This window comes from Trachemys scripta, chromosome 7 (assembly GCF_013100865.1).
Source record: "Trachemys scripta elegans isolate TJP31775 chromosome 7, CAS_Tse_1.0, whole genome shotgun sequence".
NCBI classification, from domain to species: Eukaryota; Metazoa; Chordata; order Testudines; family Emydidae; genus Trachemys; species Trachemys scripta.
The window spans coordinates 28,916,095-28,942,408 of record NC_048304.1 but is presented as its reverse complement, the minus strand read 5'-3'; the positions used below and the strand labels follow the sequence as shown (position 1 = coordinate 28,942,408).

At 43.8% G+C, this 26,314-nt stretch overlaps 1 protein-coding gene across 7 annotated transcripts in view; it reads right to left on the bottom strand.

The window, feature by feature from the left end:
* WNK2 (WNK lysine deficient protein kinase 2) overlaps window positions 1–22,613 on the bottom strand; it is a 191,901-nt gene extending 169,288 nt beyond the window's left edge. For 6 of the 7 annotated variants that reach the window (XM_034775135.1, XM_034775134.1, XM_034775131.1 and 3 more), the window contains exons 1-2: window positions 22,126–22,613; window positions 20,639–21,406 (exon numbers count right to left, since the gene is read on the bottom strand). In XM_034775135.1, coding sequence (XP_034631026.1) covers window positions 20,639–21,310 — 672 coding nt within the window. In that variant the 5' untranslated portion in view covers window positions 21,311–21,406; window positions 22,126–22,613. The remainder of the gene's footprint in view (window positions 1–20,638; window positions 21,407–22,125) is intronic. The other variant, XM_034775136.1, reaches the window with a different exon arrangement.
* Window positions 22,614–26,314: the final 3,701 nt, after the last annotated feature.

Genomic DNA, 26,314 nt, shown 5'->3' with positions numbered 1-26,314 from the left:
TGTACAGCCATTTTATAATATCAAGCTAAACGTGTTCTGATTTATCTCATGTAGGTTATATCTATTTCTGATCTTGGCCTTAGAAATTACCTAAGCATCCAAGAGAAGGATGAACTAAGTAGAAATAGTCACAGTTTATTCAAGTGAGGTAGCCAGATATCTGTAAAAACATTTCCATTTCTGTTTAACACATCCCTATTCCCTCTAAAATACACAATTATATGCACAAGAAATGTTTACAGTGGAGGATCTGGCTCTCAATAGATTAGCAATGGGCTGTACAACAGTCTCACTTCTAGATAACTGATTCAGTAGCTTTCTGGCCCATGTAACATGAATTGGTGGGCTACATATTAAGTGCACCTATATCCATGCTACTTTGAACCTGGTGTGGTCACGCCAAGTCATGGAGGAAGCCTATTAGGGGGAGTTATTGAGAGAGACATGCTCCCAGTGCTGTACCGGATCTGTTGCTAACAGACTTCAGCCTCCAATCCTTGGAGTCCAACAGCCTCCAATGATTAAATTCACTTTGAAAAAGAGACAAACTAAGAGCTTGGCTACATTTGCGAGTTACAGCGCAATAAAGGTGCTCACTCCCCGTCCACACTAGCAAGGCACGTAGAGCGCTGACTCCGCAGCTAGAGCGCTCCTGGTACTCCACCTCGGCAAGTGGAATAACGTTTGCTGCGCCCCTGCTGGAGCGCTGCGGCACCAGTGTGGACGAGGTGTCGCATTACTGAGCTCTGATCAGCTTCCGGAAACGTCCCATAATTCCCTTAAATCAAGTGACCACTATTGTCATTGTTTTTGAATCACGCAGGAATGCAGATATGCCCTTTGAAAGCTCTGTTTCTGACTGCAGGGAATGCTGTTTGTGAGAGAGAGAAAGGCACGGGGGACGGGAGGTCTGCTGCTGTCTGAACTTATAAGACAGCATACTGTCATGTTCTCAGCCCCCCAAAAACCCACTCTCTCTGCCCCTACATACACACAACACACTCCCTGTCACACTCCACCCCACCCACCCATTTGAAAAGCATAATGCAGTCACCTGCATGCTGGGATAGCTGCCCATAATACACTGCTCCCAATGCTGCTGCAAGTGCTGCAAATGTGGCCACGCCAGTGCGCAAGCAGCTGTCAGTGTGGACAGACTGCAGCGCTTCCCTACTGCGCGCTCCGAAGGCGGGTTTAACTCACAGCGCTCTACATCTGCAAGTGTAGCCACTTAGGGTCACTTGTCACACTTGGCATTTTATCCATTGTCAAACCAAACTTTTAAAGGCTTTTTGTTTTGGTTTGGGTTTTTTTGTTTGCTCGTTTTATTAAATGTACATGCATGTATGCCATATGACCTCTGTGCGGCCTAATTGAATAGGAACAGCAGTTAAGGTTGAGGATGGGAAAAAGCAGAGATCTCTCCCATTGCAAACAATAACTAGTTTATTGGAAATAATGTAGTGGCTTTGTTTCCTTCCTCTAAGTGGACATTTCATGATAATTACATCACAGAGAAAGTTTCACCAGATGAACTTCCAGTTTCTGTCCTGCAAATCTGCAGAAAACCATGAAAGGATTAATACTACTACTTTATTTTTTTGTGCCTTCAGTTTAGCTTGCTTAAACTTCACATTTACTTTTCTAACTAAAAGACTAATACCAGCAAGAACATACATATGCTACGATAGGGGAAATAAGTGAGGTAAAATTGGTTTATAAAAAAAAAAAAATCAGTCTGTGCATTACTGAATTATGAACCACAACATCTGAAGATTTGAGTGACTAAGCAAACATAGAGCAGTCAAACATAACAAGCATTATCCATGATCCTTAATTACTGCAATCTAACGGTCGCTGCATAACAATATGCCATGAAACACTTTTTCCCCCTCATACCTCCAAATTACATTTAGTTTACCCCTAATTCCCTGCACATTCCAGCCCTAATCTTAGGTTAACTTTGGCATCATAGATATTCAAACTATTAGGCTGCGTGACAGAGACTGAAATCTTATATCTACAAAGTGGCATCATAAAATTGGTTAAATGAAACAAGTTAAGTGTCTTAGCTGAAGATGTACTGGGGAATCAGTGCTTTGAATCGGACTTCTGTTTCGGCCAGAGATCAAGGCCAACTCAAGGCTGTTCTTGTGAGATTTCAGTCCAGAAACCTCGTGAATTCCATGACACACGCTCTACACAAGAACGCGGTCCCCTTTCAGTTTTAGCTAAGGTCTGGACCCAAAACAAGAATAGCTGATTTGGATGCAGGAATCCAAATCTTAACTTTCTCCCCTCCCACCCTCAAAATTCAAAGGATCTTGGATTCAAGGTTCTGGTTTTGGCTCATCTCTAGTCCTACCCTCCAGATCGCTGTGGACACTTGACAATGATTTTCCTTGAGTCAGTAAAAACTAAGATAGCAGCTTCTAGAATAAGAGCCTTGTTTGTCAATCTGACCAGTTAATGGAGAATTACTTTAATTGGCTCTGCTGTGTCTACTTCAGAATCTGTGTGGAGTCTTTGAACCGGAGCTGCTGGCACAGAGGCTGAGCGTTCTTGGCTTCATCCTCTGCCACCTGTTCAATCTTTATGTACAGGATACAAGAAACCAGTCTTTTTTTATTTATTCTCTGATTTAGCCTGGGCCTGGACTGGTGCAGATCAGGCCTAGCCATCAGGCAGCCTCCCTCATGTTCTCCATGCACATCCTGTACCAAGTTGATCCTGGCAGAGCAAAGAAACAGGATTTATGTTTGCAACATGAGTTCTCTCAGCTATTTAGGGAAAGGATTCTCTTTTTATCATCTTTGTACAGTGCTTAGCACAATAGGGTTCTGATGCATAACTGGAGCTTCTAGGCAGGAAGGGCTGGAGGTGAAGGGCTCGCACGGGGGGCCTCAGGCTGGCCCCATGCGGTGTCCCATTTTCCCTTAAGGAAAACATGGTCACCTTACAGTTATGTGAAGCAATATCTTGTTGGATTAGTTTATGAAATTATAGGAAGAATCTTATAAAAAAGGAATTTTTTAAAACCTACAGGCAGGCAAGTGACAAATATAAGAGACTGTTAGAAAAGTAGTGGTGTAGCAGTCCACACTGTTCTTATAGAAATTCTAGGATATTTAAATTTATTTATTTTTGTGCTTGCTATTAGATAGTGAGGTATGTCCATGTTGGTTGAAATCAAAAACTATTTCTTTAATGAATATCTAAGTCCATTAAAGATTACAGAGGGGGTGTAAATTTTTTTAATTGAGCCTTCCTGTTAATGCATTTTTCAATTCCTGCACTCTTTATGGAGTCACCATGGAACCCTTTCAGAGTCTGTAACAAACCCAACTCTGCACCACTAAAGCCACGCTCCTCTCCAGGCCTGTGTGCAAAGGCATTTGTGCTCCACCATCCATCTCACAGGGATTTCATTGCCAGGCTAGCAAGCCATGTATTTGCTGTGATGCTCAGGGGGTGTGGCACTCCTCACTCAAAAAAATTAGATCTGGTCACATGTCTTTTACCAGCATCCCCCATACCAGGAGAGTCTTTCCCTCTTGCCCATTTTTCCTTGTGCCTCTTGCCTACAAGTTATCTTTTAATATGAAGGCTGGTATTTTTATAAAGCGAGTTGCTATCCAATAACTTAACAACCTTGGTGGAGGGGAACGTGGGTGGGTTACTGAGTTGAATAGTAATGAATGTATAGTCCCAGTCTTGCAACAGTCAGATGTATATGCACATGTGTAAGATCATTGATGTCAATAGATTATTCACATGTGCTAAGGTAAGACAAAGACATTCCAAGAAATATTCTCTTAAAACCAGATGAAGAAAATCATGGGTGAGAATGGAAACTTGATACTGTATCAGAGTAGATTCCCCCTCCCTGCCCCACCATTCCTCTGCGAAGGATGTGACTAAGAAAACTAAAAGGCACGTTAGTCAATGATTCCCTATAACTTTCCAGTGTGCAGGTCATTCAATGGCAGATGAGCCCAACTATTTCTGTAATTTATGTAAAAAATAAATTCAGAGGTAGAAGCTTTCAGTTTTAAAAGCAAAAATGCACACCTCATTTAGGTAAGTTGACAGCCAACAGATGAGATTTTTATTTTAATACAGATTTTTAAATAATAGTTTAATCCATCTCAGGCCAAATGTTATCAGCCCTATTGTGAAATCTTGCACTCCATGCCCCCCTTCTGTGCTCTGAGTACGGCCAGAGTTTTTTCTTCTTTATAGGTGGGATGCACAGACTGCTGCTCAGTATGGTTTTGTAGTCTATTTGTTCACAGAGAAGTATGATGGAGCAGTCAGGGAATGGAAGACTAAGGGACTGCTCTTTGAAAGGGTTCAATGGGTACTATTTCTGTTAAATTCTCTTGAGTCCTAGAAGAGAGACTGGAAAAAACAACTCAACTGCTGGATACACATAACAGGATTGTTTTCTCCTATCCTCATTCTAATGGCCCTTCTTTTGAAAGATAGAATTACCTTAGTCTATCTGCAAATAACGTTTGCTGAGTGTCTTGACCCAGGAAAGACAGACAGCAGTATTTATGGCTCACTGTAGGACCATTTTAGATCAGTGGATGGAGGGACCCAATTGGCAAGAAACTATTAAGGTAGATAAAACGACTAAAAGCCTGCTCCAGCACTGAGTTACTCACTCCAGTTTAGGAGCCCAGTCTAATCAGAAGGCTCCTAAGGGCTGAAGCAGACCAAAATTCCAGTTTTGGTAACTCAGCATCATTTCAACCTGGGAGTGCCAGGATAGCTCAGAAACTCACTGTAACTTTGAAGTTTCATATTGCTTAGAAGCTTGGTTTGGCCTGGGAGTTTAGTCCAGTCAGGAGCTTGCTACAAATCAGAGAGCTAGATTTCAGTGAGAGCCCTCTCTTGTCTGAATGAGGGGATTTAGAAAGGTGCATTTCTTTCCTGTGAAGTTAATATTGGAATTTTATAAGTCAAATTAACACATTTCCCATGGGATCTTAAACATCTTTAAAAAATAGACTGTTTTGCTTTTCGCCCTCCGTTCACTGCATGTTTAAGTTCTAACCTACAGCTCTCGTGCTATGACTAGCCATGAGTGCAACTTGCCAGGAATATTTTTAAAATCTTACCACATCCATGAAAGATGGTGCATGGAGTTATTGTGCATGTTACACACTGGAAGGGGTAGGGAGGAAGAATGTTTGTACAGTAACTCCTCACTTAAAGTCATCCCAGTTAACATTGTTATGTTGCTAATCAATTAGGGAACATGCTCGTTTAAAGTTGTGCAATGCTCCCTTTTAACATCTTTGGCAGCTGCCTGCTTTGTCCACTGCTTGCAGGAAGAGCAGCCCGTTGCAGCTAGCTGGTGGGGGCTTGGAACCAGGGTGGACCGGCACACCCCCTCACCCCGCAAATCAGCTCCCTGCTTCCCTAAGTTCCCAGTGCAGCAGCTGCCCAGCAAGCTAGCAATTGCAGCTGTCCCTCCCACCCCTACTGCCACGTGCTGTTCCTGCCCTCTGCCTTGGAGCGGTTCCCCGAGACTCCTACTTGATGTGGGAGGGAGGAGGGGGGGGCTAATGTCAGGGTGTACCCCCTGCTCCTGCACCCCACTTACCCCATCTTCCATAGAGCAGGACACACACACACACACACACACACCAGGGTTCAGGGCGGAGGGAGCTTGCAGCAGCTGAGGTCTCAGCAAGCTGATCTAATTAACAAGGCAGTGTACTTAAAGAGGAAATGCCTCTGAGATGCTGCCTCCCCTCCCTCCGTTCCTACTGCCTTGTAGAGTGTGAGAGTTAACCATTGAGGGCTCAGCCAATTGCTAATTCATCATTTAGCAGTAAGGCATTCCCTGGGAAATATCCCACCCACTGACTCCTCCACCTCAACTAAGCTTCACAATCATCATCACTGTGTACCAGTATTAAATTGTTTGTTTAAAAGTTAGTGTGAATGTGTGTGTGTGTGTGTGTGTGTGTGTGTGTGTGTAAGTAAAAATAAATATAATATAATATAGTCTTTTGTCTGGTGAAAAAAATTCCCTGGAACCTAACCCCCTCATTTACATTAATTCTTAGGGGGAAATGGGATTCGCTTAACATCGTTTCGCTTAAAGTCGCATTTTTCAGGAACATAACTACAACGTTAAGTGAGGAGTTCCTGTATATCAAAAGGGACATAACAAAGAAGGCAGAACACAGAATGAAGATCCAAGACCACTAACAGGCTACAAATGTCCAGTCCAGCTAGCTCTTGCCAGCTCATTTTACTCCTCCCCACACACTCTGGTTTGTATCATACCTAGTATTATACGGAGACAAATGATCACATCCATAAAAGCAAAGGAATAGTGATTGGTATGTTTAATGCATATTTTTACATATAATCTTAAAATTTCCCACAAGAAACATGGCAAAAACATTAACATAATTGTGTAGAATTGCTTTGTTTGCCAGAAAAATACATGCTCTTGTCCTCCATTAGAAGTCAAGGACAGTATACGCTTTTATAGCGATTGATTGAGAGAAAAGCAAGTCTGTTTTACTGATGCAACACTTGCTTTGTCTGCAATGCAATTTCCAAGACAAAAGGAAGCATTGTTATGAAATGGAAGAAAAGCACGTTCAAATTCACGCAAAATGGCAATTTTCCTTAATTCAGTAATGAAGAGCAAAAACAATGCAAACAAACATTTGGAATCAATGTACTTTTACAAGACCTAGACATTACCAAATATTTCAACAAGGAATAAACCAGTATAGTTCTGCAGCACAATATAGTATGTCAACTCTGACTTTCATGTTTTTCTCCTACACAGTTCTATTTTAATAGACAAAATTGATTCAGCTTAGCAGACCCAGTTCATCTGTATTAACTCCATCAAGTGCAGAGGTCAACTCAAAACGCTGCTTTGATTGAAAGATTTAAACAAATTGGAAAAGCCTTGCCAAAAGTTGCTTCATATGTCAAAATATCATAATTATAAGCCCCAAAGCATATGCCAGAAGAGCAAGGAATACATCCATTTCAAGGACACACTATAGCAATACTCATTTCACATTTTTTATGGAAATAAAGATTTAGTTCTCTGCATTTCTGAAGTGGCAAACTGGCATTTGTTCCTTTTTATTAAAGCTCTCTGTTTCATAAAGTGTAAGTAATCTGCTGCTTTTGGCTAAAGCAAAAAATGCCTTCAACTGTCCTTGCATCACTACAACATGATGAATTCTAATGTATTTGAGATGCACAAACAACGGTGATCAGCAGCCAGTGATAGAAACTGCCTACACTGAGGAATCACATCGTGTCAAGGCCATCAGCATACGAAGAGGTAATGAAAAGGCAAACTACAACAAAAAAAGTCATTGCTTTTTTGATATCTGTATACTATGTATATTTTTAGTACAACAGATTAAAGTTTACTTGTATGTTTCTAGTAAAATCCATGAAAGGTTAAAATTATTCCAAGTAAAGAAAGAACTAGTTCTAACCAATTGGTTTCCAGAACAGTTTGAACTAAAGCTGTTTTTCAGAATTCAAAATATAGGATTAAAGACAAGTTAGCAGAAATTGTGTTAACTGTACATCTGTTAACGGATTTAAGGTGTTGCAAGAAAAATACAGTTTAACAGAGGGATGCCCCATTTCCTTTTGGCATCTTATTTAACCATTTACTTAGAGTAAAATGCTCAGAACTAGACCTGTTAAGGAATTAGTTTATCTTGCTCAAAAGAAAAGTAAACTAACTCTGGTAGCCTGTTTTTTTTTTTTTTTTTTTTAAAGTCACAAGACACTAAGGATCAAATACCTTTTTAAGAATGTATAATTTTCCATATAAAAACAAATTTGGACATGGATCAAACTAAGTTTACAGAAAGTAGACAAAAATATGTTATTTGAGTCCATCTCTCTCTTATCTTCCTTGAGTTCCTGAATAAGTGTTTTGTATCCCTCTATAGCACAAACAGCTGAAGAACAGATGGCATTAGGACTTCAGTTACTCTCTCCTTGGTAGCTTAATCCGTAACACGTGTATCCCCACAACAATGGCTGTCAAAGGAGTCTTCCATTATTCCTATGAATAACCAGGATCCAAGAGGTACATTACAGTGTACAGTTCAGCACGCAATAATTTATTGTAAGTCATGTCACCATGTATACACCACTTGTATTTTAAATCTGAACATATATACGCGCAGACTATTTTTACATGGCAAGCAGAGTTTAAGAGGGCACAGTTCCATTGACTTCAGAGCTGTGCTTATTTGGAGCAAGTCAACTGACTGCTAGAGACCTAAATAGCCATTTAAAAGAGTCTGTAGTCCAAGTTCTTGATGAGTCAGACCTCAAAACATAGACCAATCCCTGGGGAGGCTTGTTAGTGGCTGTTTTTCTACAAAAGGCACCAGAGCAGGGCAGGAACCAACAAAGTTCCCATGGCTTATGTGTGGAAGCAACAAGTCGCCTTAGGCTCCTAGAGAATGGTACAGGAGTTTCCCCTCCCACCCACCCCAAGCACTTCTGTGATGCTTCCCGGGGGCTGCCCAGGACAGTGAAGCACTATGTTACCATCTGCCCTTAGTATGAGGAAGCCTTGTCTGTGCCTACCTAGGGCAGGTCTCCAACACTATCAGCCACAAGCAACACAAGCACACCTCTCTAGACCTCCCCAGGTCTTGTTCTCTCTACAAGTTAGCAATAGGCACATTCCAGTCCTTGAGCTCTCTGAGTGTCTTCTCCCTGGAGGGTCCAGCCCCTGTTCCACTGAGCACTGGCAGTGCTCACAGATCTGCTTCTCCCAAAGAAGCAATATACCCCAGCTTACCAGTTCCACCTCAAATCACCACTCTGCTTGACACACAGCACTTAGATATGTTTATAGCAAAAACAAGTGAAAGTTTATAACATAAAATATAGAGATTCCAGTGACATCAAGCACAAGTATTGGAAACAAATGGTTACAAATAAAGTAAAATCATAACACATTCTAGAACCTAGGCTTACTTAACTATTACTTTCCTGTCTTACAGGGTAATTAATGCTCACCCAAAGTCCTTCCAGCCAGACTTGGCTGTGATCTTCCATTCATCAGACAAGTCATGCCTCCCATGAGAAAAATCTTGTGTCTGTTTGCACCCTCTGATATATCAGACTAATTCTTTGATCTTAGTCATAAGCACGACACCCCCCCTGCTAGTTGTTTTTTTCCTGTCTATTCCTTTCTTGTAGATTTTGCAATCAGCATCTGGCTCAGTATACAAATATGCCTAGTGTGAGAGAGACAATGCACAACACACACAATCCAACAAGAGAGAGAAGCCTCTCCTGCCTGCTGTCTGAAAGGAGACTGTCCAAGGTGCGTCATTTCCTGGTGACCTGCCTCACCTGGAAGACCTTAAGACCATCATTTCCAGTATAGACACGCAACTCCTTAATCTTATCCGTACATGCTTTTGCAGTGATTATGACCACTACTGGGCTATTGGCTCTCAATAGAGACCTCACATGCCACCCTTTAGTCCAGGGGTCGGCAACGTTTGGCATGCGGCTCGCCAAGGTAAGCACCCTAGCGGGCCGGGCCGGTTTATTTACCTGCTGACGTGGCAGGTTAGGCCAATCGCAGCCCCCACTGGCCACGGTTCGCTGTCCCAGGCCAACGGGGGTGGCGGGAAGCGGCACGGGCGAGGGATGTGCTGGCTGCGGCTTCCCGTCGCCCCCATTGGCCCGGGACAGTGAACCGCGTCCAGTGGGGGCCGCGATCGGCCGAACCTGCCGCGTCAGCAGGTAAATAAACCAGCCCAGCCCGCTAGGGTGCTTACCCTGGCAAGCCGCGTGCCAAACGTTGCTGACCCCTGCTTTAGTGAATGTGATTATGCATATATCTGACCCAGGGGATCCCTGTAAAACCCCATGCAACCCCTCTGCCAGCTGGCACCAAGAGGTCGCTGGGTCACAGCTACTTAAGGGTCATGAGGCTTGGGCTTCTTCCATGATGCAAACCAAAGGAGGTTCACAGGAAGTGGGGAAGGAAGACCCCGTGATTCCTTCCAAGATTTATGCTTTTGCCATTTTTCTCTCTCTATGCATATCCTGAGGTCTGCAGGAAGAAATGGTCTGCAAGAACACAACCCAGGACCATCAGCGGGCCTTCCCCTACTTCCTGTGGGTTTGCAAATCTGTAGGAGGAGAGAATTCCCTTAAGCCCCCGAAAGGCTCATAAGCTCCTTTCCTGAGGCTCAGCACCCCTGAACTCCCACAAGCCTTAAAGTCTGCTAGTCACCATTAACCTATTTTGGTTCAGAGACCTGACTAGACTGAAAGTGGTACACAAGCCTATTTTATTCAGACTGCGGGGAGTCAGTTTCTCAACTCGAAGACTGGGCCCCACCCCCTATCTCCAAATATCCTACTGCTTCACGGGACTGTCAGTTTCTCCTCCCAAGATTTACATGAGAGTTTGGCTTTGAGAGGCCCCAGGAGAGCTTCACAGTGCCCACCTGGGGGTGTAGGGAAGAATATTGCTATCTGCGGTGCTCATATGGCCCCCCATTAGGGTAGTATCTGAGTTCCTCACAATCTTTAACACCACCCCTGGTAAGGTTGGAAGTGCTATATTATCCCCATTTCAGAGAGGGGTACTGAGGCACATGAACTAAGCAACATGTCCAAGGTCATAGAGGAAGGCTATGGCAGAGTTGAGACTTGAATCTAAGGGTACATCTACACTACAGGGGGGAGTCGATTTAAGATACGCAAATTCAGCTACGTGAATAGCGTAGCTGAATTAGACATATCGCAGCCGACTTACCCCGCTGCGAGGACGGCGGCAAAATCGACTTCTGCGGCTTTCTGTCGGCGGCGCTTACTCCCACCTCCGCTGGTGGAGTAAGAGCGCCGATTTGGGGATCAATTGTCACGTCCCGTTGGGACGCGATAAATCGATCCCCGAGAGGTCGATTTCTACCCGCCGATTCAGGCGGGTAGTGTAGACCTAGCCTCAGTCTCCTGAGTCTGAAGCTAGTGCCTTAACTACTGGCCTCATCCTTCAAGGTGAGGCCAGACAAGCCTTTTATGGTTTGCAGGAGTGGACACTGAAGAATCTACACTCCTTGGTAACCCCAAAGTAGGCCTAGGGACAACATGGATACAAATTTTTAAATTTGATTTTTTTTTAATAAACCTTTTAAATACTAAATTTGAAATTGACAACCTAGGTTAAGGATCATATTTATTATAAAATATTAAAATAATTTACATTAAATACAAAGAAATTATATGAAGTAGTACGTACCTGCTGCCAAGTTTTGAAGTCAAATCACTGAACTGGGGGAAGTCATTGACTAATGACCTGGAATCAGAGCTTATTGAAATACTAAACCAGCTTTTGACAGCAGTAGCCTCTTCTGCAGGTGCAGAGAGAATATGCATTCCAGTCTATTCAGCTAGTTCCAGTTCAAAGACTAGTTCATTTTAAGCTAAGAAACCAAGTGGGATTTGAAAAAGCAGGAAATCTTATTTTCCTCTTCCAACGTACTAATAAAATATAGGTGCAAGGGGGTGAGATCTACTAGTCCTAAAACCTTGAAAGACATGTTGATCACAAATAATCAGTTCAATTAATTAACTACCAATAATTCTTCCATTGCTTAATATATGTTTTAAAAGCAAAACATGTTTTGAGAAAATGATCTGGATACATAATTTTAACAAATGCTGTTTTTGTGCTTTATTAATTGAATTTGAATTTCCATCCAAATAGGGCTTGACACAAATTACAGGTAAAAAATTAATCTAGTGAATAAAAAAAATGCATCATTCACAATTTTCTACCATAACAAAAAGAAAAAATTAAGAGTCTGAATAAAATGAAAGAATGTAGATATAGTGCATAATCCTGGCTAGCAAAAAGAAGCATCAATTTAGTGCAAAGCTATGTTTAGTTGTAAATCAACACAATTTAATGGTTGCCAATCACTGAGAATCCACCTCTTTCAGAAAATAAAGTACAAATGCAAAACACAATTAAAATTGATTTTTTTTAAACCAAGGTTTCTTGCTTGCTCCTTTAAATCACAACTTAAATTGCTTTGTAATCAACCCACCTTGCCCAAGGAGCAACAGGCAAGAGGTTCATTACGCCCCAAGCTCAGTCTCAGAGGTGGGTAGCAGCAGCAAGAGATGGACAGGATTATTCTTCCTCTAACTCTGGAGGCCTCCAACCCATGTTTCAGCAACGTTTCATTCAGACTTTGGTAGAGGCCCCCAGACATTAGGGGGTAGATAGGAAGGAAGCTACACTCACGCTTGTTTAACTCTAGTATTCTTTACAGAGCTGTACGCACAGCACTCCAAGCAGTGATGGGTCTGCAACTCTAGCTTCACTTTTACCTCCAAACCTAGTTATTAAACCGAAAACAAGATACTAACTCTGCATTCCTGAATGGACACTTCCAGTATTCCCCACACACCGACTGACTGAACCACTCACATTTCAGAACACTGAAGCTCACTCCTTCTGCGGGGCTGCCCCGCATCACATCCCGCCTGACAGTCAAGCATTTGGCACCTATGTCCATACTCTCACAGCCCAGCTCAGATATCACCCATCCACATTTCCCTGCAGTTCTGCTTTTTTGGATGCCAGAAGCTACTGGCACCTACCGAGCAGACAACCAGGCACCCTGCTCCTGCTGGTGCCAGCAAGGAGTAGTCCAGAGATGCCAATGGCAGCTGGAGAGAAAGGGGAAGGTGCCTGGAGAAGATGGTGACACCCTCTGCCCCTCTCCCAATACTAGCCTCAAGTTGCCTCTCACTGATCCCTGAAGGCCACTACACTAGGCTTTCCCCAACCCACAACCCCTGAGTGAGCAGTCAACTGCACCCCAGGAGCTCTACCGTTCCCTCCAGTAGCACCCAGGACCCTCTATTCCCACCAAATCATCCAGGAGTCCCTGCATTTACTGCCCCCCCCCCCCATGCAGCAGCCTCATCTAGAGCTCCCTAACCTCCAGCTGTTCCAGTAGCTACTCATCCAGTTACTCCCCAGACTGACCCTCTCACCCCCTTTAAGTAGCTATCCTAGCCCAAGCTACCAAGATTTGTTCCCATGTCCCATCCTCACCACTGCTCAAGGAAGAGCATATTGACCATAAGCTTAAGGTCATATGCAGATTTGTAAATACGCAAATTAGCACATTAAATATTTGCATAAAAGTTTACATAGAGCAGAACAAGCCTTGCAGCTATGCTTTAGGCCTAAAAATATTTCTCTACCAACTATGGACAATATATGAGCAAAGGGGGCAGAGTTCATTGCAGACAAAAATTGTAGTAATTTTCACCCATTTTCCTCTTATCTATATTTCAGACTAAATCTCAGATAAATCCACAGTGTATGTTTTTACTAGACAAATATATAGCTGTATGTAGGGGGGTTGTAACCACATCAGTCCCAGGATATTAGAGAGACAAGGAGGGTGAGGCAATATCTTTTATTGGACCAACTTCTGTTGGTGAGAGACAAGATTTCGAGCTACACAGAGCTCTTCCTCAGGTCTGGGAAAGGTACTCCGTGTCACAGCTAAATACAAGGTTGAACAGATAGTACATATTCTAAGGGACCATGCAAAGTGAAGTGGCCCATTTATACCCTTGTGGTTGTAAGACAAAAAGGAGGGTTAGTGGGTTACAGATTGTTGCAATCAGCCATAAATCCAGAGTCTCTATTAAGCCCATGAATTTTAGCGTCTTGCAAAGTTATGAATTTAAGTTTCCAGCTCAATCACACTTTCTATATATCTAGCTGTTTAAAATATATAAAATTATTTTTGCACTTGAAAATAATAAGTCAAATTTAATTAAATTCTAAGTAAGTATCTGAGATTTGGCTCAGCTCTACTTGCAATGGGTTTCAATTTAAATGCTTCTCAAACCCAGCAAAGACAGTAATGTATTGGTATTTTAATACCACATTGTTACCTAGCTTTCTAATGGCACTGATAGCTATACCAACATGTGAACACTTTATGCTGTACAAGTTCGAGTGTTGTTTTCATATTAACATACTAAATAAAATTTAGACTTATTTCTTTCAAAAATCAAGTTCCATTAAATTAATTAACAATCAGAACTTAATAGAAATCACCCTTTCAAGAGTTCTCGTGAAGTTCAGATAAAGCTAGTCTGGTTGAAAGTTACTGTAATGTTATTGAGAAAGTCTTAATACAGATTTAGAACCCCAAGATGCAGGTTTCCCTACCTTCCACCAAGAACATTTTCTAAACTAGTCCTGCTAATTCAGACTATGAAGTCATTTTAATTGACAGTATTAGCCTATTAAGTATCTACAGCCTTTTCCCCGAGTCAATAAATGAAATAGATGTCAGCCTTTATGAGCTGTACGAACACCAAGCTAATGCAACAATAAAAACTATTCTATCCAGAATAGACAGTTGCACTTCAACCACCTTTCAGATAATGTAACAGCTTGTTGAGTTATATCTGTGGCTGCTTATTAATTGGAAATATCATAAACACATCTTCAACTATATACAAACAAGAATTACCTTGCAACTATTAAAGTTGCCCATTCAGTGACCTCCTCCCTTGAATAGGGCTCCTCACAAACACAAGATTCCACCCACATGATCAAGGCCTTTGTTAGCATTTGGAAGACTAATTGGAACACTGACATTTCGTTGCATGTATTGAACTTTTTTCCTCTTACATTTTAATAATTCAAGAGTGGTCCCATTTAGCATCATGCTGAATATTTTCACTACTCAGCATTAAATGTTTAATTAGATGAAAGATAAACCCTATGTCTTCCTTTCATTAAAAAGTAAGAAGCTGGTATTAATACATGATCATTCTTGTAGGTGATTTGTTCCATTTAAGTAATTTTCAGTTTCCAAATTGTAAGCTGAGCTTTAAAGACAAATATCACTCTTGGAAACAAAGATTAGCAAATGCACATGGATCCAGAGTTAATGCTTTGAATTAAAATCTTAAAGCTAGTCTCATGTGCAACAGTAGAATATTGAAAAACACAATATTAAAATCAGTTAGTCATCAGCTAACCTGGCATGAGCTTCTTATGCAAAGAATATATCAAAGGAGTACAAATGTATAAAAGAAAATCAACGTTGTTGGTTCTCAAAATATTGCAACTTGTGCGTACAGTTCTTTAATTCAGACTAATAGCCTAAAAGGAAAGTCATGGCAACATGAATCACCTGAGTTGCGTTTCTAATCAAAAAGAACAGGTGTACTTGTGGCACCTTAGAGACTAACAAATTTATTTGAGCATAAGCTTTCATGGGCTGCAGCCCACTTCTTCAGATTATGCTCAAATAAATTTGTTAGTCTCTAAGGTGCCACAGGTACGCCTGTTCTTTTTGCTGATACCGACTAACAGCTGCTACTCTGAAACATTTCTAATCAAGTCAGTTATTTTAGTAAGGCATGTATCAGCCGTTAGAATATATCCAATGCAGTCCAGACACATTGGTGAAGAGGGTTGGGCATTTGACTGGTCAAAAATTTTTAATATATAATTACACACACACACACTCACATATATACACACACACCTACACGAAATATTTTAAAGCACTAGTTTATTAGAACAGTGACATAAAAGAAAAAGACTTTATGCTCACCAATAGCCTTAGCCTTTGATAAATCCTAATGCCTAATTACAAAAAGCAGTGTACTTATCTGAACTATTTCACCTCAGAAAATGCAACAACAAAATTATATGAGAAAGAATTATTACTTTTTAGCATTTAAACGTAAGTTATTCCAGACTGAACAGCTACAGAAAAATGAAATTAAACACACAGCAACTATAAAAGAAGAAAGTCATTTTTAAATGCACTTATGATAATTAGGCCAACTCTTCAAGCAGCTTAATGGCTGCAAATCTCTTCTCTGTATTGGGGGTGGAGATTTAATGATTGAACCCTCTTCTCCCTCTCCCACTCCCTTCTGAATTAATTTCTGTATATTTGTCTAGTCAGTTTAGATTGTAAACTCTTTGGGGCTGGTACATTCTTTTATCTTGTTTAATATGCTTTGTAAACAGCCATGTACTTTGTATACCAGGCCAAACATACATACATACAATGTTTGTTCTAGAGAATTCCAGCCAATCAAGATGTTCAACTTGCAATTCATTTACTTACCTTCCCCCCCACCCCCACAAGTGGCATTAGCATGTAGTAAAGTGAGTGATCACAACATTTAAGTAGGCTTGCTACAGATGGCACCATGATGCAACCAAAATGGTAGGTTGTTGACACCTACAGTAGGGGATTCTTGCTGGAATATTTGGTAGTCAACTGACATTATCTGACCAGCTTGCCAAGCCTGTTAGTGGACTTTTTTTATATAGGTACAGGAGGTCTTCAAAATGTAATTAAGAGGCGGAAGTCAAAATAAGATTTTGGCCTTGGACAACCATTTTAATTGGGAGGGGGTGCTTTAATAATGTTTACTGGTGATAAGGAGCCACTTCTCTGATCCTTTCATCTTTGAAAGAAGGACAAGCAAAGGATGTCCTCTTTCCCTACTAATTTTGCAACAGTGGCACAACAAACAAAAAAAGCTCTACATAGAAACCTCAGCGATCAGAATCAAAATAGGAACTGAAGAGCACTAGTGAGGACTACTCAGTGATGTAGGTCTGTACATGCCCCCCCCCCCACGAATTTTTCTACAAGTCCCAAAAAGGGACTTATATTTTCAAGCTCGTCGGCATGCATCTATCCAAAAAGAATGTTTAACCTGCATATTGGCAAACTGTAACATTCCTTGCTCATAAACTGAGATTATAGTTAGAAGGCACAGCATTTTGAAATATGGCTATTCTGAATTCTCAGTGTACAGCTGCAATGTGCCACCAGTTAACTAGAGGAGGGCAAAAACAAGAACCTGAACCCTTTCAAACTTCAGCAAGCACACAAATACCATCATCAATACTTAAGTTCCAGACTAGATTCAACATAGTAAAGAAGTCTATTTTCTAGTTAAGATTTGGCTAAAAATCTTAATATCTTGCTCAGGCAAACTGAAACCCTAGTTTCAATTCAACTTTTAACCTGAACCTATCCAGGATTTCAATTCTACATCTTTAGCCCATCATTTCAATCATAGTTACACTACAAAATAAATATATAATTCTTTGGAGTTAAAGTTTACCTAAAAATCAACAACTTGAAAAACGTTTCCAGTGGTGTAGTATTAACAGAGATTTCAAAAATGGCTCACAAAGCTTTCATCTAGATTTAAAAACAAACAACCCATGATTGGACTGAAAAAAAGCTGAGCAAGGACAAAGGAGTGATGGCTGCTTGGAAACTCAATCTATGAAAAGATAAATTGAAATATATTAGGGGTACATGCTTGCGGGCCAGCCTTAGAAAAATCAAGTTAGAGACATGAAGAGTATCATTTACTGCATCACTTTGCCAAAGCAGAACTTTTCTCTTTCCTACTTTATCTTCATTGAAAGCTAATAAGTTACATATAGCAGAGGTGTTCCATTGGCTCTCATTCTCTAAGCTTCGTGTATAATTGTGATATGATCATACCTTTAAAAACCTCCCGGTATTTATGATTTTGACTGTATGTACTGCAATCAAGATTGAAGGAGTGCAACTGATCAGCATGGAAATGTAGGTATCTCACTGGGGAAAAGAGACAAGTACACGTGTGCATTTCCCCTAGAAGAAATCTACAGGTGTAACATTCAAATTCAGCAATGTAAAAATTGCTTTCTGCGGTATGAAAATATCAAGATAGACATTTTATGTTTTCAACTGTAGGATAATGATGGTTTTGTATCATTGATGGTTGCCACTTGCAACTGACCATGTTTCTATAGAGAAGTAAAAACAGAACCAAGTATAATTGATCAGGTACATGTAGAAATGTTCAAAATGTTGTAAATAAGCATGACTACTTAGAAATGTCGATCTTAGACATAAACTGCATGTAACTCAGGATTATAAATGTAATACATAACTCCCATCAATGTATAATGCTAGCTATTTGCTTCTCTTGCAAATAAAGGCTGAGAACATAGGCCTGACACTAAAAAAAATATATTTAACAAAACCCTGCAGTCACCACTCAGTTACACTTCATTAATCCAAAACTAGTTTCGAAAGTAACTTGAAAATCTGACATCTCCTGGAAGCTGACCCTTCTCCAACATTACCGTCAAATCTATACAACTAATTGACACTGATTTGTTAGACGTGGCAGCCAGAAATACCCTGATGAATTCTTATCACTTATCCTGTATTTGTCTAGTCCAAAAATTAGACCTCTCAATTATAGAAAGAAGTCTGTGGAGAAGGGTGAAACAATGTTTAGTGGCTCCATCAGATTTGAAATGAGCGGTACCTCTGGTTTATAATGGAAGGCAAAGTAATGATTACATATCATTCTTCCATAAAAGACATTTTGAGCTATACGGGTCATCTGGTTTTTAACCCTCTTAACACCTTCGCCACAAAGGAGCACATTCAAGATCTCCTACCCAAATAAAATGAGGGGTAAAAACAGACTAGTGAAATTTCACAGTATAGCTTACTGTACCCAATTGTAAAGATTCATGGAGGATTTAGATTACCAGAAGATTACAATTTGTAAAGTATCTATTTTCTGACATAATGATCTTTCTAAGCAGCTATGGATAGTCAATCTATTATAGATTTAAATATTACTCTAATAAAGCAGAGTTAAAGCAAAGTTGACAGTAAAATGAATTCCAAATTGCTGTGACTGTTCTGTTGTGACAGAATTTGCACAACATAGGCCACAATAAGATTGTCAGATCTTGGCCTTTCATTATATCCAAACATTCACTTAAAGAGAACATCTAGAAAATATTTTTAAATGAACCTTTAGTTATTAGAATAAAAACTTACACACGCTAATATTTTGCGCCCTCCAACCTAACCCAAACCGGAATGACAAAGCTGGCTTGGGATGATGCTCTCTCTTTTCCTCCCAGCAGCATGCAGCTTGACAAATTCTCCAATTGTCAATTATGCAGCTTCTCCCCTGTTTCTTGTACAGTCTCCCACATGCTACGGGGACCTTTTCTATCTTGCCTTTTTTCCTACTTCTATTGCTGCAATATACCACAATACTGGTTCTGCAGCCCTTTAAAAAAATCCAGCAATACAAGTAAAGCTTTTATTTTACTGGCTCTTAACAGCAGAAATTCAAATGAAAAAAAATTGAGATAAGAATTCCCTATGCTTTTAATTAAACAATATGGGGTTGCAATGGATTACAAGATACCATACAATAAAATCAACCAAAGTGGCAAGGCTGTATGTCCACTCGTCTGCCTATCACAGGAGACAAAGTAGAGTTTACATTGATTTTCAGAATCAGGGCTTCCATTCTCTATCCATTACTAATTGTACTTCGGCACTATTATAGCAGGAGGATTGATCCTGTATTCAGTGGGAGTTTTGGGTGCACAAGGAATGCAGGATTAGTGCCATGGCTCGATTTGAGGTACAGATGTCAGTGCCCCAGCAAAATCTATACAACACAACCTAGTTTAAGAGGTAATCTAGAAAGAAGATCTCACTAAAAGAAAAAAAACCTAAGGATCGAAAAAGTCACAACAGCTTAGGTCTCATGTCAATGTATATTATCAACCTAGGTGGAGTCAGGAAATAGATACCAAAAACTTCACAAAAAAAGACTGGGGTACATCATGTTGCAATTTGTATGACCCACATTGTCTGTGGTGCATATAAGTTAGTATGAAAAATATAAAGAATTACAGGAATAGTTAAAATAATGTAGTGTCTATGCCCAGAAACTGAAGAGTCTCAGGCCTTTAATTAGTTGTATTAATGTACTATTTCACCCTACAGGGCTCAAAGGCTTAAAAAACAAAAAAACAGAGATATACTTGGGGGAGGGGGGGACTTCAGTTGCATTTGTTCTAAAAGACATCTGAATCCACAAATTTTTGACTTTGCTGAAAGACTAACTCAGATATGGCCAAAAATATATAAGCCATGTTTGATTAGAAAGTGCTTCCCAAGTTTCAATTCAGAATGAGTTTGTGACAGCTTAATAACCCTTTCAAAATAGGAGGTTTCAGTGGGAAGAGACCCAAGACCTCCAACCCCCCCAACCCCCCGTTTAGATTTGTAAAGGAAGTAAATCTATTTTCTGCAATTGTATTTTAAGATCTTTTATGCATTTTCAGTTACAGCTAGACTCCTGCTAAATCAAGTTACGGATGTCTCAAGTGTCAGTTTGAGTGACATATAACTACCCCCTGAAGCCTCTTCTGACAATCTTTGGGCAGTCAAGGGAAGAACTCCTGACCTTCTCATCAGTCTCATCCTTAGCCCATTACATTGCCAGAAATTTCAATGATCAAGCCCAGTGCTCAGGGGGTTAAGGCAGGCAAGAGCCTACATAAGGTGGCAGATTCTGAGCCAATGAAAAACTCGTGCTATAGTTAGACGCAGGAGGATCAGCAGTGGGGACTCTAAAGGCTGCGTTTGCAGGTCATTGGATGGCACAGGCTGGGTCCTTAGCTGCCAGGAGGGCTCAGAGCAGAGAGGTGGCCAGGACCAGCCCAACTTACCTGAAGTTCACACCAAGCGACCTCCACCCAGGTCTCTGTGTCCAGCCCCTTGTAGACAGTTTTGAAGGACCCCCTGCCGAGCTCGATGTCAAACTTCAGGAACCGGCCATCGGGGGAGGTGGAGACGGCTTTCATGTCGGCCTCCTCCTCGGGCTCCTCCTTCTTGGACTTGCTCTGGTCTTTGTCCGACGGCTCTTTCCTCTCCGCATCCCTGCCCGGCTCCTTCTGCTCCTCGGCCGCGGCCGGCACCCCGGGGGCGGCCCCTGAGGGCTCGGCTGCGGGCTCGGGTGCAGCGGGCTCGAGCTCGGCCTCCCCGTGCCGCTCCTTAGCCCTCTCCGCAATGATCCTCCTGGTTTTGGAGAGCAGGACGATCCTGCGTGGCTCGGCCTCGGAGAGTTCGAGAGGAGGCTCCTCCTGGTCCGAGTCCACCACGCTCCTCCGCAGGAACCGTAGGTGGCCGGCTCTAGGCTCCCTGGCGCTGGGCCCGCGGGGAGGGGGGACAGGGGCCGGGCCCCTCTCCGGCACCGCAGCGGTCTCCATGCCCGCCCCGCTCCGGCTGTCGAGCCCACCGACGGCCGCGCTCCCGTCCGCTGGCGGGGGCCGGGCAGCAGCTGGAGACGCGCCGCCTCCCCCCCGCGGAGGTGCCGAGCTGGCAGCGCACCCAGTTTCCATTAGCGCTGAGGTTCCGGCTCCTGCCGCCGCCGCCGCTGTCCCCGGAGCGGGGAAGTCACCATGGTCCGTCCGCGTGCGGGGCCCCGGCCCGGTCACCTGCGGGGCAGAGCGCAGCACACTGACGCACTGGCAGCCACCAGCGCCCCGAGCCCACGCCGCGAGCGCCGGCCCTGTACCCCGCCTCCGCGCTCCCCGGAGCCCTGCTGAGCCCGGCCCTGGGGAAACCTGCTCACCCCACGCGCGCACCCCCTTTTCCCCCTCAGCCTGCGGCCCCGCCCTCCCAGCCGGCTGGCCCCTTTCCGCAGCCACGCTGCCCCTCCTCCTTCTCGCCTAGGTCTCCACGCGCACTGCAACCCCCCACGAGGCTCCCCTCGCGCCCCCCCCCCCACGGACTTGCCCCCTTTCCCTCCCCCGCCCGCTGTGGCTCGCTCATCAGCGATGCTGCAGGCAGAGAGCTCCTCGCCGCAAAGCCATATTGGGACTCCACAGAGCGAGAGGGTGATGGGCTGGAGCAGAGGCCAATACCGCCGAACCAGCCCACAGAGGCCGAGACTGCCGCAGCAGTCGGAGCGAGGGGGTTCGTGCCGTTAATCCTTCGCCTTGGCGACGGGGGACATGCATGGCACAAGCGCCGCATCTGCGGCGGGGGGAGGGGGACATCAAGCAGGAGGCGGCGGCTGTTGCCTGCAAGCTGGGTCCGCACGTTCCCGGCGTGCCGAATGCGCCAGCCGGGTGCAGGTGCCCCAGCTGCACAATGAAGCTGCTGCCTCACCTGCGGGGCCCAACCCCCCCTCGCTGCACAGCCGGCTGCTCACCTTCCAAGGGGGGGCCGCCCCTCCTCGCGGCCATGGAAAGGGACCGGGCGCGCCCGGCCGCAGGGCTCCGGCTCCAGTAGCCTTGCACCGCCGCCGCCCCCTCTTCGCAGCCCGGGCGCTGCAGCCCTCGCCTCCCTGCTGCCTCGAGCCTCCACCTGCCCAGCGCAGCCTGGGGCCGGCTCCCCCTGATCCCCGCGAACAATCACTGGAGGGTTACGGAGCCGCCCCAGCAGCCGACGCCCCCTCCACTCCTGAGCAGCAGCAGGCACTTTCCCTCTGCAGGCGGCCGCCCCCAGCCCGGCCGCCCGGCGCTTTTGTCAATGGACCTAGCTCTCTGCTGAGCGGCCCGAGCTCCGGGCGCCTCCGCCAGCCAATGAGGAGGGTCGGGGGCGTGGGTCGCCGGCTAGACCCGCCTCGGGGAACAATGAGCGGGCTCGCGTCTGCCCAGCCCCAGCCGGCTTCACCCCGGGCTCCTGGGGCGGCCGCGAGCAGCACGTGTCCAGCGCCCCCACCTCCCCACCCGTGGAGAAGCGACGCCCAGGGAAGCTGCGGCCCTGCCCGGTGCCCTTATCCCGAGCGTGGGGGGAGCGGACGTTGGGCGTTCAGGGGCAGGGAGGATCAGATTGGGGGTGGGACACTGAGGAGCAGGTGGGGGGCCTAAAGGAATAGATCGGAGGTAAGGGATGGAGGATTAACTTGGGGGGTGCCGGAGTAGGTTGGGGTGCCCAAGGGGGCGAGGGAGCAGATGGAAGAGGGGAGCAGGCTCGATGGAGAAGCCGATCAAAGCATATTCAAGACAGCAACCTACTCCTAGAGGTAGTTGGGACTTGCTGCAGCGTGTGCACAGCATGATGCTCCCAACCAGCGACTCTCCGCCTCTAGGGACAATTAATTTTTTCTCTCTTGACTGAGCCTGTTAGGTGTAAGTCTCAAACCACTTGCAGCTTCCCCCTCTCTTAAAAAACCCAACCAACCACCAAAGAATCGGCTGGTGAACTGCTGTCCCCGGTATGAAATAATCATCATAATGGAAATAAAAGAGGCTGTAGTGCAAGGGAGGGTGGAGGAACAGATGAGCACTTTTGTTACATTGCACTGCAGTGTGTGTGGATGACTGTAGAATTGCAAACACACCTGCAGCCTAGATGGGTGGCTTCCCCCTCTCGCTGGAAGAGTAGCAATTATTTTTATTTAGATGGCATAGGGATGAGGACCCCAGTCACTAGACTATGACTCCACAGTAGCAGGCCTGTATAAACACAAAGAAATGGGCCCTATATCCAGAGCCAACCTTTGGGTATGGCAAATCGTGGCAACTGTTTCGGGCCCCATGCTTCAGTGTGTGTTGTGCAAGGGGCGCTAGGCCAGCTCAGGGGGAGTGGGGTTAGGGGTGCCTGGGGGGCCAGGCCAGCCCAAGGGCTGGGGTTAGGGGGCCAGACCAGTCCAGGTGGCTAGCAGAGGGCCTGACACCAGCAGCAGAGGTCAGGCCCACACTCAGCGATAGGAAGCGCGTGTTGTATTTCTTTTGCGGCCTTGGGCTCAGCCTCCAGCAACGGCAGCAGTGACCCCAGCCCATCTGCCCGCCGCCACACCAGCCACCAGCATCCCACTGTGGCCAGAACACGCCAGTGCCAGGCTCACCCCATCCATTGCCCTTCTGCCCCAGACCCCTCCCGTTTCTGGGACCCCCCAGCACAGGGGACCCCCTTGTCCCTAGGACAGGTGCCACCCTGTGACTCGGCATTGTCTTTCACTCCCCAGCACTGGTGTCCCTCCCCACACCAGATTTCACCTGTATAAAAAATGTTAAGGGGGGCCCATACAGGTTGATTTGTCCCGGGCCCTGCACGCTAGTGTATAATTGAGACACAGAGACCATAACACCCCTCCAGGTCTATTTACCATTATTTGAACCACATCACATCTAAAAAAGAATTAGGAATAAAATGAGAGTTCATGGAAGGGATAGATAATGGGATAGAGAGCCTTTCTGCTCAAAGCTGCTAGTTTGAATTCACCACCTGTCAAAAATGACTGAAATCTCTACGTGTTGTTGGCAAGTCAGAAGCGACTGTAAAATAAGTTGGTGTTCTCAGTCCTCATGAATAATGTCCACATCACATAACTAGGTCACTACTCCTGACAGTGGTAGTGGCAGGAGAGATACAAAGCCCTGAACAGAGCTGAAGTCTAAACTCTTCTCCCCTCTGGCAGAGGTCCCTTTAAGTCACGTTTGAGACACAAGCACAGCCAATAGCAAAGCTTGCATGAGCAGTAGCTGTGGTGGTGCTGTTCTGTAAGTAAATAAAAGGGTTTCAGGCTCCAGCATTGTCAAGCTTTCAGATCACACTAACACACAAACAAAGCAATTAAGTTAAAAAAACTAAGAAGAAAGAAGGTCCAGCAATAAGTCTCCTACAGGTGTTATTTCAGAATATGAAGAACCTGGTTACCTAGGAAATCACAGATAATTAAAAGACAGACAAAGATTATAAAAATGTAATATTTTATAAGAAAACAGGTGGTATTTAAATGATGTAAGAATTGTGGTGCTTTCATTTTAAGAAATATGCTTAATGTTTTTGATAATTATAATTTCAGTGTTAATTGGTGCATTGTAATTTTTTACTGAAGTGCTCAGACTTATTACTTATAATTATATTTGAAGGACTTAAAATTGTGTTACAACTGGAAGTTTGCAAATGTATATAAGAAAAGGAAAAATGACTTACTGGTAATTCTGTATGTCACAATCTCTTCTCTATGGATAGCAGATTACAGAACAGACTATTATAATGCTACCACGAGAGAAGCAAGGAGTGTGAAAAGCTCTGAAACCCTATTGCTGGTTATTATAAGATTGACCAAGAACAATCTCTCCAGCTAGAGAAATATAGAAAGAAACAGCCTACAAGAAAATAAAATAAGCAGCACACACCAGCCAACAAGGAGGATGGTATGATGTAGGGTAGAAGAGAGAGAGTGAGAAACAATTAATGATAAGTAAATTTTCTCTTGTTGTACATACTTTTTTCTTTCCTCCTATGACAGTGGATTAAAAGGACAGACAGTTTATTAGCAAATAGTAATCCTGGGAGGCAAAACTGCCAAATTCTGCTGCTGACAAGAACCTGCAGCCAAAGAAGGCACCCTGAGAAGCAGAGAGGCCCAGTTGATAGTGACATAAAAAGGAATGAAGAGATGATCATGGTCATTGCTTTACACACCTTGAAAATTAGTGCCTTAGCATGCAGTCTATAAAGGGACAGCTTCTCTAGCCAAACAGCATCTGACAGGCTACCAGACTGGTCAAACCCTGTGAGAATGCAGTCTCAGACCCACATAGCAACAGCGACTTGTTCTTGTAACCCTCAAAGCAAGGAAACAGTTACCTTAATTTTTTGAAGTTCTGAGAACAGGGATGATAAAACTTGAGAACCTGCTTACATCCACCAAATGCAGCCTTTTGGCATTGTGTGGTGGGGAAAATACCAGATTTGGATAGAGAAAGGAAGTGCTAAGACTAAATTGTTCAGGCGAAATTGACTATCCACTTGGGAACAAGTTCTGGAGAAAGCCAAAACAACAAAAATGCCCTTCTGTAAAGAGAGAAGAATAAGGGAGAGAGATTATGAGAATTTGATTTACTCACTCGTTTGGCTGAGGTCACTGCAATAAGTAGGGCCATCTTAAAGGAAAGAAGTCTACCGTAAAGGCTCAAATTTGGGATACATCAGAAACTGGGAGAGGAGGATCAAGTCCTGTTGAGGGATTGCTCGATGAATCACTTGCCTTTGAGACCCTTCTTGAACAGGGACAAAGAAATGCAAAGCTTACTAGGGTGAGCAAGATAAGACAGTAATGCTCCTGGTGCCACACCAGACCATGAAGATCTTCCAGATCTGAGAGTAAATGTAAGATGTAGAAGGACTTTCCACTGCTCCCCAGACAGTCTGGAACTTCAGTGGAGAAATCCTCATTAAAGGAACTGCTCTGTTCAATTTGCAGGAGCCAAGCGGATAAGAAGGTGGTTGCAGAACACATGGGTGGCTTTTGGGAGATACCACAACTTATTTTCCCCCCACTATAAAAGAAGCAGCCTGGCCCAAGGAAGCTGTATTCAAACCACACTGAAGGAGAGCATAGTTGAAGGAGCTCTGTAGAGCCAAACAATGAACACAATCATATA